Raw genomic sequence first — 14,613 nt, forward strand, 5'->3', positions numbered from 1 at the left:
TGGAGATTGCATTGAATGTGTAGATTGCTCTAGGTAGCATTGACATCTTCACAGTGTTTGTTCTTCCAATCCATGAGCATGGAACGTTTTTCCATTTCTTTGTGTCTTCCTCAATTTCTTTCATGAGTATTTTATAGTTTTCTGAGTACAGATCCTTTGCCTCTTTGGTGAAATTTATTCCTAGGTATCTTATGGTTTTGGGTGCAATTGTAAATGGGATCGACTCCTTAATTTGTCTCTCTTCTGGCTTGTTGTTGGTGTATAGGAACGCCACTGATTTCTGTGCATTGATTTTATATCCTGCCACTTGACTGAATTCCTGTATGAGTTCTAGGAGTTTTGGTGTGGAGTCTTTTGGGTTTTCCACATAAAATATCATATCATCTGCAAAGAGTGAGAGTTTGACTTCCTCTTTGCCAATTTGGATGCCTTTGATTTCTTCTTGTTGTCTGATTGAAATGGCTAGGACTTCTAATACTATGTTGAATAGCAGTGGTGATAGTGGACATCCCTGCCACGTTCCTGACCTTAGGGGAAAAGCTCTCAGCTTTTCCCCATTGAGAATGATATTCGCTGTAGGTTTTTCATAGATGGCTTTTATGATATTGAGGTATGTACCCTCTATCCCTATACTCTGAAGAGTTTTGACCAAGAAAGGATGCTGTACTTTGTCAAATGCTTTTTCTGCATCTATTGAGAGGATCATATGATTCTTGTTCTTTCTTTTGTTAATGTATTGTATCACGTTGATTGATTTGCGGATGTTGAACCAAACTTGCAGCCCAGGGATAAATCCCACTTGGTCATGGTGAATAATCCTTTTAATGTACTGTTGGATCCTATTGGCTAGTATTTTGGTGAGAAATTTTGCATCCATGTTCATCAAGGATATTGGTCTGTAATTCTCTTTTTTGATGGGGTGTTTGACTGGTTTTGGGATCAAGGTAATGGTGGCCTCATAAAACGAGTTTGGAAGTTTTCCTTCCATTTCTATTTTTTGGAACAGTTTCAGGAGAATAGGTATTAATTCTTCTTGAAATGTTTGGTAGAATTCCCCTGGGAAGCCATCTGGCCCTGGGCTTTTGTTTCTTGGGAGATTTTTGATGACTGCTTCAATTTCCTTAGTGGTTATAGGTCTGTTCTGGTTTTCTATTTCTTCCTGGTTTAGTTTTGGTAGTTGATACATCTCTAGGAATGCCCCCATTTCTTCCAGATTATCTAATTTGCTGGCATAGAGTTGCTCATAATATGTTCTTATAATTGTTTGTATTTCTTTGGTGTTGCTTGGGATCTCTCCTCTTTCATTCATGATTTTGTTGATTTGGGTCATTTCTCTTTTCTTTTTGATAAGTCTGGCCAGGGGTTTCTCAATCTTGTTAATTCTTTCAAAGAACCAGCTCCTAGTTTCGTTGATCTGTTCTACTATTCTTTTGGTTTCTATTTCATTGATTTCTGCTCTGATCTTGATTATTTCTCTTCTCCTGCTGGGTTTAAGCTTTATTTGCTGTTTGTTCTCTAGCTCCTTTAGGTGTAGGGTTAGATTGTGTATTTGAGACCTTTCTTGTTTCTTGAGAAGGGCTTGTATTGCTATATACTTTCCTTTTAGGACTGCCTTTGCTGTATCCGAAAGATTTTGAACAGTTGTGTTTTCATTTTCATTGGTTTCCATGAATTTTTTTAATTCTTCTTTAATTTCCTGGTTGACCCATTCTTTCTTTAGTAGGTTGCTCTTTAGCCTCCATGTATTTGAGTTCTTTCTGACACTCCTCTTGTGATTGAGTTCAGTTTCAAAGCATTGTGGTCTGAAAATATGCAGGGAATAATCCCAATCTTTTGGTACCGGTTGAGACCTGATTTGTGACCTAAGATCTACTCTGGAGAATGTTCCATGGGCACTAGAGAAGAATGTGTATTCTGTTGCTTTGGGATGGAATGTTCTGAATATGTCTGTGAAGTCCATTTGGTCCAGTGTGTCATTTAAAGTCTTTATTTCCTTGTTGATCTTTTGCTTAGATGATCTGTCCATTTCAGTCAGGGGGGGTGTTAAAGTCCCCCACTATTGTATTGTTTTCAATGTGTTTCTTTGCTTTTTTATTAATTGCCTTATATAATTAGGTTTGCTGTTTTTAATCTATATACCCTTTGCAGTGAGTTCGGAGTTGATCTGATACCCTCAGTTTGGTATAACAAATCTGATGATCCTCTGCTGCCCTGTGCACTTGACCCTCCTAACTCTCCTGCTCTTACTATTTCTGCAGGTCTCTCCACTGATCAGAGACATGACACAGCCCAACCAGTCCCTTCACACCCCATTGCCCACATTCTTCACCCCTACTGTGCAACACAATACAGGATGGACAGTCTTACCTAAGGCAACTGCCACAAGCATTGAAAAGGCACTGGGAGAAGGGAAGTTGCTGGGGGTAGTCTCTGTGGTCAGGGAGACCCTGGAGACCGCATCCAGTGCTCCAGTGAGAATTACTGTCACTGGGGACTCTGGCAATGGCATGTCTTCCTTCATCAATGCACTGAGAGGAATTGGACATGAAGAGGAGGACTTGGTTCCCACTGGGGTGGTAAGGACCACCCGGATTCCTTCTTGCTACTCATCCTCTCATTTTCCCAACATGGAGCTATGGGACCTACCCAGAACAGGGGCTGTCACTGAAAACCTAGAGAACTATCTGGAGAAAATACAGTTTATCCAGTATGACCTCTTCATCATCATTGCATCGGAACAGTTCAGCATGAATCTTGTGAAGCTTGCCAAAGCCATCCAGGGACAGCGAAAGAGGTTCTACATTGTCTGGACCAAGCTGGACAGAGACCTCAGTACACGTGTCCTCTCAGAGGAACGACTCCTGCAGACTATCTGGAAGAATATTTGGGAAACTCTCCAGAAGGAGGGAATGTGTGAACCCATTATATTCCTGGTCTCCAGCTTTGACCCCTTATTGCATGACTTCCCAGAGCTTAGGGACACCTTGCACAGGGATGTCTCTGATATCAGGTACCATCGTACCCTAAAGAACCTGTCTGACACCTGTGAGAAGGTCATTGATGACAAAGTGACTTCTTTGCAGGGGCAAATAGCTTCAAAGTCTTTCCAGGACATCCTTGGCATCCAGAATGCAGATGATCTGGGGGAGTGTCTGATTGCCTATCACTTGTTCTTTGGTGTGGATGATAAGTCTCTCCAGCAGGTGGCCCAGAGTATTGGGAAACCCATGGAGAAGTACAAGGCCATTATGAAGTCTCAAGATCTGCACACTGTCCTCACTGGGGACTGAGCATTATCTTGCATGAATTGTAATACAGCCTCTTACTTATATTCAATTCTGAGCTACATCCCACTCTTAGGTGATACTGTTATCAACTGCCTGAGAGTGTGGAAACAAACACACTTCCTTGAAATAGTTGCCAATGACACCAGGACCATTGTGAATAAAATCCTGACAGAGTCCATCATCTAAAGAGTTGATGCCATCAGGCTTATTCTGGAGGGAAGTCAGGACATCTGGGGTCCTATCTTCACACTGTCCCCTTTCTGAATTCTCAATGAAGCTTAATATTTCCACTTTCATCAGTTCTAAGTTCCTCAAGGCAAATGAGCTGATTTGCTCATTTTGAACCCATGTTAGGAAACTCTAAAATATGTTCTAATTCTTATAATTTACTAAATGAGCCTAGATCCAAGTGTAGATGAAAAGATTTGCTCTGTGACATACAGTCTCATTCTGATGTCCCCTTATCACTTAACATTAACATCCTTTCTCCAAGCCCTCTTGGTTTCTTATGTTCCTTCACTTCTCACCTCTGGACTCATAGAGGCATGTCTGGATACAGAGGGGAGAACATCCTTTGGGATGTTCCCTTTGGGGAAATAAGATAGAGAATGTGTATTTAGCTATCATTTGAAAAGTATCCAAGGCCAGTATCCAAGATCCAAGATATGGTATCCTGCAAAGCTCTGCCCTTATACCTCCCCTCAGCAATTGCACAAAAACATTTATATAGAAAAAAGGATACAGGATATGGACACAAGTGCCATTGTTACTGGGAATAGAAAACTGTTGAATGTATAAGCAAATCTGACTATTGTAAGTAGTAACACTGACCCTCTGCCCCCTCCAAGAGCTCATGCTCTTCACATGCACATGCTCGTGGTGGGCTTCTCATAGGAAGTAGAACCTGTTAGATTATGTTTCCTATAAAGAAATGTTTGTTCACTTAAAGTTACCTTCTATGTTGTGTTCTTTGCCAAAGTTATCTCCTGCGTTGGTTGAAGGAAACTTAATTTGATCATCAACATTGAGGAAACTAACCCACTGCCTATGACTTCACTGTTAACCCAACCTATATAGACTCCATGGAAATTCTCCTAATTGGAAACCATTTCAGACCCTAGTTCTAGATTTTTCCCCTTACTGGGTATATACATAATAAAAATTGTTTTTTATGACAGATTTTTTTCCAATGGTGTTTGAAAGCTCACTCTCCACACCAAGAGTAACATAACCTGGCTCTCACCACTGTGGGAGTCATTCATTCCTCACAAGAGCAACCATCCTTCCCTGCAACATTCTCCATCAATCACATGACCTTACTCTATTTACCAAGGAAGATCACACCCAGTTTGGAATCCAATCTGAATTTGTTGGACATATCTGAATGGAACCGATGTGTAAAATTTTGGCCACCAAATCTTTGTAACTGAAGGCATAAGATAATTAAACAAATCTGGGAGAAAAGTAAGAAGGGGATGAGGAAGTGGCACAGTGTGATTTTATCATAATAATATACTATGCTATTCCCTTATCCCTCAGATGACTCTGCTCAGTAACGGCGACAATACTCCAGAAAATCCTTTCTCCCTGAAGTGTCCTATGCAACTCCTCTAATTCCTATTCTCACTTGGACTAGTTGCTCTCCCAGCCTGGAGCACAGGCCTCACTCATATCCATCCATTACCTTGTGGTGCTGGTGTTTCTTGGATTCCCTGTTCACTTACATTAGGTCCATTATCAAAGTGAGGGGGAAAAAAAGTTCCCTGGGAGGTAAACTTTCTGAGTCTTTGCATTTCCAATTAATGCCTTCATTTTGTGGTTTTTTTCACTTTTAATAAATAGTTAGAGTATAAGATTCTGGATACAACATCATTTTCTCTTAGAACTCTGAAGATCTATCTCCTTCTAGCATGCTATGTTGCCAGTAAAAAGCCCAGTGCCAATTCCATTCCATTCTTTGGATGGTCACCTGATTGTCTCCATGGAAAATTGTAGGAACTCTTCATCCCTGGGGTTCAGAAGTGTCACCAGGGACTAGTGACCTGGAGCACTTCCACTCACCACTCAGCATTCAGAAGAGTCCTTAAATGACAGCTGACATGAAAAGACATGGAGGAAACTGAAATGTATATTACCAAGTGAGAGAAACCAATTTGGAAAGGCTATATACTGCACGATTCCAACTGTGTAACATTCCAAAAAAGGCAAAACTGTAGAGATGGGAAAAAGATCAGTGGTTCCCAAGGGTTCAGGGAGGGAGGGATAAGTCAGTGGAGCATAGAGGTTGTTTAGAGCAGTCAAACCACTCTGTGTGATATGATAATGGTGGATCAGTGGTGGACAAATTATACTTTTGTCAAAACCCATATAATATTCAACACCAAGAGGGAGCCCAATGTAAACTATGAACAAGGAGGGAGAAAGATCAGTTTGAGTTCATGAATTGCAGGATGGTGACAGTGGGGAGGCTGTACTTATGTGAGGGCAGGTGGTACATGGGAACCCTTTGTACCTTCTGCTCAATTTCCTGTAACACTGAAGCTGCTCTAAAATAGAGTCTATTGAAAAAGATAATGGCAGGCACCTGGGTGGCTCAGTTGGTTAAGCGACTGCCTTCGGCTCAGGTCATGATCCTGGAGTCCCGGGATCGAGTCCCACATCGGGCTCCCTGCTCAGCAGGGAGTCTACTTCTCTCTCTGTGACCCTCTTCCCTCTTGTGCTATCTCTCATTCTCTCTCTCTCAAATAAATAAATAAAATCTTAAAAAAAAAAGAAAAAGGAAAAGATAATGGCTGCTGACATCATTCTTCACCTTTGGCATTGTCCTTTGTTATGTGTTCTGAGTGTAATAATGTAGGATATATATATTATATATATGATATATATGATATAGCTACAGTAGGATATATATGATATTACACACATACATACAATGAATAAAGTAAGATATAAATGTAAATACCTGTGAACTCAACTCCCAAATTAGGAACTGGAATATTACTTAAATCATTGGCTATTCCCACAAGCTTCACCCCAAATCCTGCCTCTTTGCATCTGTGCAGATCTTTTGAATTTGGAGTTTAATGTTTTTTTCTTTTAAATTTCTTTAGTTATTGCCATAGATGTGTGTTTCCTTGGACATTATATCTTTTAGTTTTGCTTGTTTGGGTGCTTTAGAAAAATAAAATTATTTTGTGTACCATCCTCTGTAAGCTGCTTTTCATTTACATTGTTTCTCTTGCATGTGTTTTCCATTTTGCCAAGATACCACCTATAATCTATTCCCTGTCAATGGAAGTTTGGGGCTCTTTACAGTTGTTTCTTTCTCTTCAACACAGTTCTACTAAAAACTTAACACATGTCACTGGTATACCTGTGGCAAACTTTCTCTAGAACTAGGTGTGGAATTGCTGGGTCATAACATACAGATTCTTATACATTGCACAAAAGGAAGACAAATCATTGTCTCCTAAAAAAGCCTGAAATCTCCCATATCTCAGATATTTTCTGTATTTCTATCACTATTGGCCAGTTGAGAAGGACCTCATACCCTTCTATGTCAAATGTAGACCATTCTTGTAACTTGGTGCCTGTGACCACCCATTTCTCTCTTGAGAAGGTTAATGGTGTCAAACCACATCTGCATCTGAAGCAACTTCCTGAGTCATGTCCTTTAAGCTCCTCAGGATCTCCTGGCTCATCCTCCTGGTCTTCCTCTGATGGACTTCACCAGGGGTACTGGGGTTCTCAGACATGCACACAACATTCTCTGGGCAACTCTAACACTACACAGAGACTACTGTTACTAAACATTTTTTTTAGACTTAGGGTTCATTCTGGACTGAAGTCTATACCCACAAGTTCCTGTGTTGAAGCTGTAAACCCCATTGTGACTGTATTGTAAGAGGTTCTTTAAGGAGGCATTGAAAGTTAACTGAGCTCAGATGGGTGGAGCCTAGACTCATGGAACTGATCTCCTTAGAAGAAACGGAAGAGACACCAGGGGTGTACACACAGAGAAAGTCCATGTGAGGACACAAGAGAAAGGGGCCATCTGCAAGCACAGGAGGGTGGCTTCAGCAGAAGCAAAACCTACAGGCAGATTTATCTAAGATGTCCAGCTTCCAGAAGAGTGAGAAAATAAATTTCTGTTGTTTAAGCTTCCCAGCCCATGGTATTTTGTTATGGCAACCCTAGCAAACCAACCTCCTGAAACTAGGAGTAATTTCCAGAATAGAGTCTGATTCTCAGTAGATTTTTATTCCAATCCAATGCCTCAGCTTGTTTAATTATAAGTATCCTCCTCAAGTTTGAAGAGGACTCCAAAGAGTTAACTCCCCATTCCTTTGTCACTGAAGCCTTGAAAACTCTCCTTCTCTTCCAGCTAGCATTACGGTCAGCCCAGGTGAGCTGCTTACCTGGGTGCATGAGCCCAAGAGGCACCCAGCTGGCCTCCACCCAACCTCCCACGGAGGCTCTACCCTCATTCTTTCACCATCACTGCACAACACTGGTTGGGTTCCAGTGTGTGACAGAGCCAGAGTGGCCCACTGAGACCTTGAGTGTGCTCTGAGCACTGAGGCCACAGGGCTGGGTTCAGGTCCCAGACCTTCCCCTGGGAGCATGGTGAATGCAGACTTCCCTGACAATGGCTCCTCTCACCAGATTTGACCAGAGAGATATTTTGTGGCTCAGGGACTATAAAAGACACTTTCTGTCTTTTGCTTTCTGCCAACTTGAGAAGATCAAAAAGGTGACTACCCAAAAAACATGACATCACTTCATATTGAGTGCATTTTCAAATTTAAACATACGGTGAATAGTCCCATGAGGTCAGTGATAGGAAAATGAATGTGCTGGAGAAGGAATTTAAATGGCTCAAGAAGCCCACAAAAGTTGGTACTGTGCTTCTAGTACCAAAAATCAGAGACCAAGAAACTCAGGCTGTCTGGTTGCAAGATGGGTGTCCTGGCTGGTGAAGTAGAAATGTTTCCTATCCTCACTAAGGTCTGGGTGGAACTTCCTTTCAGACCACCACATTTGCCTTCATTTCATAAACCAGCTTGTGACTGTGGCCCTCAGCTCCTTCATAGTAGGGAAGGTGGTGGCTGTGGAAATGTCTCCTGCCCTCGGTATTCTCAGAGGCCAGTGGGAAGAAGGAGACAATGGAATTGTAGGCAAAACATTTAGAATGAGATTACCCAAAGCAAACTCTGCTGTGTAGGGGAGGAACTTGTCTCTCAGGTAAAGACTGTCCCAGGAATAATAGCAGGTGCAGTGTAGGGAATATGGTCAATGAGATTGTAGTAGTGGTTTATGGTGACAGTTGGTAGCTACACTTGTGGTGAGCACAGCAGAACATACAGAGTTGTGGATTCATCTTGTTGTACACCTGAAACTAAGGCAACATTGTGTTTCAACAATACTTCAAGGAAAGAAAGAGAGTATCCCAGGAGTTCTAATTAAAGAAACTCCTTAATTAAAATGAGGGCTAGCCTGGCTGTGGAGGAGAAATGGGAGTTCAGATGGAGCTTATCTCCTTCCGTGTTCTCCCAATGATCAATCTACCAATTAATGCAGGACCTAGAGGCCACCTGGATACCCCACAGCAGCTGTCTCTTACTCTCTTTCCTCTAGGACCAGACTCCAGCTCAGCTCCTCCACTGACCAGGCCAGTCATAACATCACCCCTGACCTCATTCCTCATGCATAAAATAAAGAACTGGAGGATGATGGTATTCAAAGACTCCTCATGCATCAGTGTTTTTTGGTTCTGTGACTCCTGGAAGCACAAGAGGGCAGTTTTCCTGCCCACCTAGGTATAGACTTGCACACCTGCTGACTGCAGGTTGGACTCAGTCAAGGGTTTCAGGTACACTTAGGGGTCTGAGACTTTACAGTTGTTCCATACAGATCCCTAAGAACTGATGTGAGATGTCCTCTCAAGTCTCTGGGGCCAGAGGCCTGCTTCAAGCAGAGCAGCCTCCTTCCTGAGGTCAGCTCCAAAGGGGCAGGGAGTGATGACAACGGCCCTCCTTCTGTTATAAGCAGCACTAACACTGGCAGTTCCTTACCTCCTTCTTCAACTGGCTTCAGAAATGCTTGTATGCTTGTCTAGACATGCAACTAGCTAGTTTCACACTTGCAAATGGGTTCACCTCGGCCTGATCACCAGTCGCCAGCGTTAGTGCTTTAGTCAGTATTATTTCTGTTGCAAGAGCTTTGTCTGCTCAGGCTGCCATAGCAAAATCCCAGTCTGGGTGGCTTAAACAACAGAAGTTGATTTTCTCACAGCTCTGGGGCTAGAAGTCCTAGATCAAGGTGTTTTCAGGGTTGGTTTCTTCTGAGGCCTCTTTCCTTGGTTTGCAGAGAGCCCCTTCACCTTCTTCCTGTGTCCACATGGTCTTTCCCTGTGTGCCTGCTTGTCTGTATCCAATTTTCCTCTGCTTATAAGGAGTCATATTGGATTAGGGACCATCCTAAATGTCTCATTTAACATCATTGCCTCTTTGAAGACCTTGTCTCCACATATATTTACTTCATAGATATTGGGGGTTAGGACTTCATCATAGGATTTGGGGTGGTAGTAGGGGACACAATTCAGCCCAGAACAGGCTTCAAGAACAGCCTGTGGAACTGAAGAACAAATGGGTCTGCCTCGTCGTCACCTTAGGGTTTTGATTTCTTGGGTCAACTAAAACCCTTACCACTCACTCAACTGCTTCCTGGTTTCCCTCATTTTCTTTCTGTTGTCTTCTCCCCTGGTGTGTGTGTGTGTGTGTGTGTGTGTTTGTGTGCATGTGTGACTATTTACATGGGATAGGTTTTTGTGTATATATAGGAAAGGACAGTCAAGGATCACAGCCTCTGATTAAACGCCCTAACAGTGATGGCAGCAACTCAGACTGGAAGGCTGTTGCAACTCAGAGGTATCAGGCAAATGAGGGAGCAGGAGGAAAACAAACCTTTCATTAGTGTCAGAGAGATAAGAAACTACTACACTATGCCCACACCTAGATCATTGTCTGGCACATAGTAGTCTCTCAGTAAATACTAGCTGGTTGAAAATTAAATGCACAAAAATCAGAGGCCATACATAAGGAACATTCAGAGAACAACAACAACAACAAAAATCTCTTGGAAATATGAAATTTGAGAACTTGGGAGGGGGGACTGTATAAGGCTTGGAAAATCGGAATCTTCCAGAAGGAAAAAATAGTTTTAAAAAGATGGCCCATTTGAGCCTCAGAAGATGAAAGAAGTGTCGGAAGACCCTAGGCTTGTCTCTTCCCAGGAACACAAGTAGATAACTATCAAGTCTTCCTTAATACTCCAGAAATCAGTCTGAAGACTGACAGAGCAAACTTCACAACTAACATAGAAAGAAGGCTACTTCAAATATTCAAGGAAGGAGGGTCTGTAGACAATTGGCCTGAAGGATTGTGCAGCCAAAGCACAACAGCGGAGTGCACTCAGCACACACCAGACTCATTCTTTGGAGCACAATGACCCAAACATTACATGACCTGTTCTTCATAAAGCCTTTACTTTCAGGAACAGGAAACAAAACTGGCTTTTCTAACACACAAAAAAAGAAGGCAGAGAGTTAGAGAAGATGTCAAGATGGGGGAATTTATCTCAAATGAAAGAACAAGATAAGGCCATAGCAGAGATCTAAGCAAAACAGATATAAATAACATGCCTGATAGAGAATTTAAACTAATAATCATCAGCATACTCACTGGGCTTGAGAAAATAATTGAAGACATCACCCTTACCATAGAGATAAAATATTTAAGAAAGATCCAATCAGAAATGAAGAATGCTATAAATGAGATTGTAAACAGGCTTTGATGCAATGAACAGAAGTCTGGAGGAAACAGAGGAATGAATAAGTGATATAGAGGACAAAATAGTAGAAAATAATGAAGCTGAACAAGGGAGTAAGAAGAATTATGAAACACAAGAATAGACTTCGGGAACTCAGTGACTCCTTCAATTATAATAACATTCATATTATAGGAGTCCCAGAAGTAGAAAAGAGAAAATGGGGCAGAAAATTATCATGAAGAAATAATGGCTGAAAATGTTTCTAATCTGGGGAAGGAAACAGACATCCAAATCCAGGAGGCACAGAGAACTCCCATCAAAATTAACAGAAGCAGGCCAACACCAAGATATATTATAATTAAATTTGTAAAATATAGAGATAAAGAAAAAAATCCTAGAAGCAACAAGACTAAAGAAATCCTTATTTACAATGGAAGATGGATAATGTTAGCTGCAGATCTCTCAAGAGAAACTCATCAAGCCAGATGTGAGTGGCAGACTATATTGAATGTGCCGAATGGGAAAAATCTGCAGCCAAGGATATTCTATGCAGCAAGGCTATCGCTCAGGATAGAAGGAGAGAGAAAGCATTTCCCAGACAAACAAAAACTAAAGGAGTCTGTGACCAGTGAACCAGCCTTGCAAGAAATATTAAAGGATATTCTTTGGGAAAGAAGGACCAAAAGTGACAAAGACCATAAAAGATCAGAGAAAATCTCCAGAAACAATGACAAAACAAGTAATAATGTGGCATGAAATATGTATCAAAAATAATTATTTTGAATGTAAGTGGACTACATGCTCCAATCAAAAGAAATAGGGTGTCAGAATGGATTAAAAAAAAAATCTATATGATGCCAACAAGAGACTCATTTTAGACCTAAAGACAACTGCATATTGCAAATGGAAGGGATGGGCAAGGGAAATGCAAATCAAAACTACAATGAGTTATCACCTCACTCCTGTCAGAATGGCTAAAATCAAGAACAGAAGAAACGACAGGTGTTGGTGAGGATGTGGAGAAAGGGGAACCCTCTTACACCATTGGTGAGAATGCAAACTGGTGCAGCCACTCTGGAAAACACTATGGAGGTTCCTCAAAAAGTTAAAAATAGAACTACCCTACAACCCAGCAATTGCACTACTAGGTATTTACCCAAAGGATACAAACATACTGATTCAAAGGAGCGCATGCACCCCAATGTTTATAGCAGCATTATCAACAATAGCCACATTATGGCAAGAACCCACATGTCCGCATGAATGGATAAAGAAGAGATGGTATGTATATACAATGGAATATTACTCAACCATGAAAAGAATGAAATCCTGCCATTTACAATAATGTGGATGGAGTTAGAGAGTATTATGCTAAGCAAAATAAGTCAAAGGAAAACAAGTACCATATGATTTCACTCATATATGGAACTTAAGAGACAAAACAAATGATCATGGGGGTAAAAAGAGATGCAAAAGGAGAAAAAGACTCTTAACTAGGAAGAACAAACAGATGGTTACTGGAGGGGAGGAAGGGAGGGCAGGGGGTGAAAAAGTTGATGGAGATTAAAGAGTACACTTATTGTGGTGAGCATCAAGAAATGATCAGAAGTGTTGAATCACCACTGTATACCAAAACTAATATAACATTGTATGTTAATTACAGTGGAATTTTAAAAATAATAAATAAAATCTTGAAATAAATTGTTTTCTTATACGAACAAAGCTTAGATTAATTTGTTTTGATTTGCTTTGTATTTTTATAAATGTTGGGTCTTCTTGTTTAATTATACAGTTATACAGCTTTGTAAAACCCATTTGCATGTTCCAGTGTAAAATAAATTGCACTAAGTAAAATCTAGCCTTTACACTGCCTCTCCACCCAATACCATCACTTCCCCAATACATAATTGAATTTTATCACTGAAGTTGTCTCATATTTAATTTAAGAATATGTGCAAATATATAATTCTTACTTTACATTGTCTTAGATCATCACTAACATAATATACATAGACTTCTCCATCTTACTTTTTGCATTGAACGATATATCCTGGAGATGAAAGCATAGCAATATATAGGATATTACTCACTCCTTTGTAGAGTTGTCAAGTCATCTATTTTGTGGCTGTAACATTTTCTACTGAAGAACATTTGAATTTTGTGTTTTACCATTTCAAATAGTGCTATAATTAATAACTTTTAACATATATCTTTTTGTAATTTTTCCAGCTTTATTATTCCTTCCCCCCCAGCTTTATTTAGGTAAAATTGGCAAACAAATCATATATATTTAAAGTGTACAATGTGATGATTTGATATATATGTACATGCAGTGGAATGATTACCACAATCAAGTTAATTAATACATCCATCACCTCACTTCACATATTTACTCTGTGTGTGTGTGTGTGTGTGTGTGTGTGTGTGTGTGTGTGTGTAAAAATGCTTAGGATCTACTTTCTTAGCAATTTCAAGTATTTTTATTGTGTAGTATAAAAGAGTGTTATAAACTATAGTCACCATGCTATACATTCATCTTCTAACTGGAAGATCAAAAGCACATTTCCTCCACTTTCCATCCCCTGCTAACCACCAGTCTACCCTCAGTTTTTATGGCCCAGATTCTTCAAAGTGGGATCACTGGGGCAAAGTCTAAAGGTGTGTTTTCATAGGGATGGCCTAATCTGTATGCACTGTGTACTCACCAACGTTATCTGACAAACTCTATATTTCTACAGTTTCACCCACAGAATGTCAAACTTGCAATCTCCCCCAATCTAATAGGGGATAAATGATATCTTAGTGTAGATGCCATTTCTAATTTGTAGTTCCCTCCTTAGACAAAGGATTGGATATGTTTAAGGACCTTTTGCATTTTTAAAAAAAATTTCCACTTATATTCATGACAATCCTCTTGTCTCTTATTCCCTAACCTCCATTTTCAGGCACAAAATATACTGCTAGCAACCAAGGGGTGTCTAGACCTACAATTTGCAAACCCTTGGACTATTTTTCCATCTTACACATTTCTCCCTCTCACAATGTACCCCAGATAAATTTTTTCCTTAGCTAATGTTTCTCTTTCATTTCCTGTGACACATGTTCACTTCACTATACTTAATGTTTATTAAATATAATGATAACCCTAGAAAGGACAAGTAGGATATCAGTCAACATTAACTGATACTCTATTAATGATCAGAATTTATGCATTCACAACAGAATAACAGGAATGCCAAAAAATGGACTATGCATGCAATCATTTAAAAAATCATTTTGGAAGATCTGTGTGAACAAACATTTTTTACTACTGGGTCAGTAGAAAGACCAGTGCTGGTATGTAGTAACCATCACACAAAGAGATATTCTCTCTGCTAAGCAGAAAATTCCAGATTCCTGTCCTTCATTTTCCCAGGAAGGATCATATGAAAAGATTCTTTAGAGCTGATTGTTCTCACTGTCAAGTAACAGTCATTAAGTTCTTGGTTTGTTCAAG

The 14,613-nt window shown here is 40.3% G+C and overlaps 2 protein-coding genes across 2 annotated transcripts in view; one reads left to right on the forward strand and one right to left on the reverse strand.

Moving 5' to 3' along the window:
* The window catches only part of LOC112816283 (immunity-related GTPase family M protein 1-like), a 23,669-nt gene extending 20,243 nt beyond the window's left edge, over nucleotides 1-3,426 (forward strand). Inside the window, exon 2 of the mRNA XM_025862715.2 lies at nucleotides 2,259-3,426. Within this exon, the coding sequence (XP_025718500.2) occupies nucleotides 2,280-3,290 (1,011 nt within the window). The 5' untranslated portion in view covers nucleotides 2,259-2,279 and the 3' untranslated portion in view covers nucleotides 3,291-3,426. The remainder of the gene's footprint in view (nucleotides 1-2,258) is intronic.
* LOC112816281 (interferon-gamma-inducible GTPase 10-like) overlaps nucleotides 1-14,613 on the reverse strand; it is a 207,023-nt gene that overhangs the window by 142,688 nt on the left and 49,722 nt on the right.

This window comes from Callorhinus ursinus, unplaced genomic scaffold (assembly GCF_003265705.2).
Source record: "Callorhinus ursinus isolate GAN/ISIS: 27379988/994484 unplaced genomic scaffold, GSC_fseal_2.0 scaffold81, whole genome shotgun sequence".
NCBI classification, from domain to species: domain Eukaryota; kingdom Metazoa; phylum Chordata; class Mammalia; order Carnivora; family Otariidae; genus Callorhinus; species Callorhinus ursinus.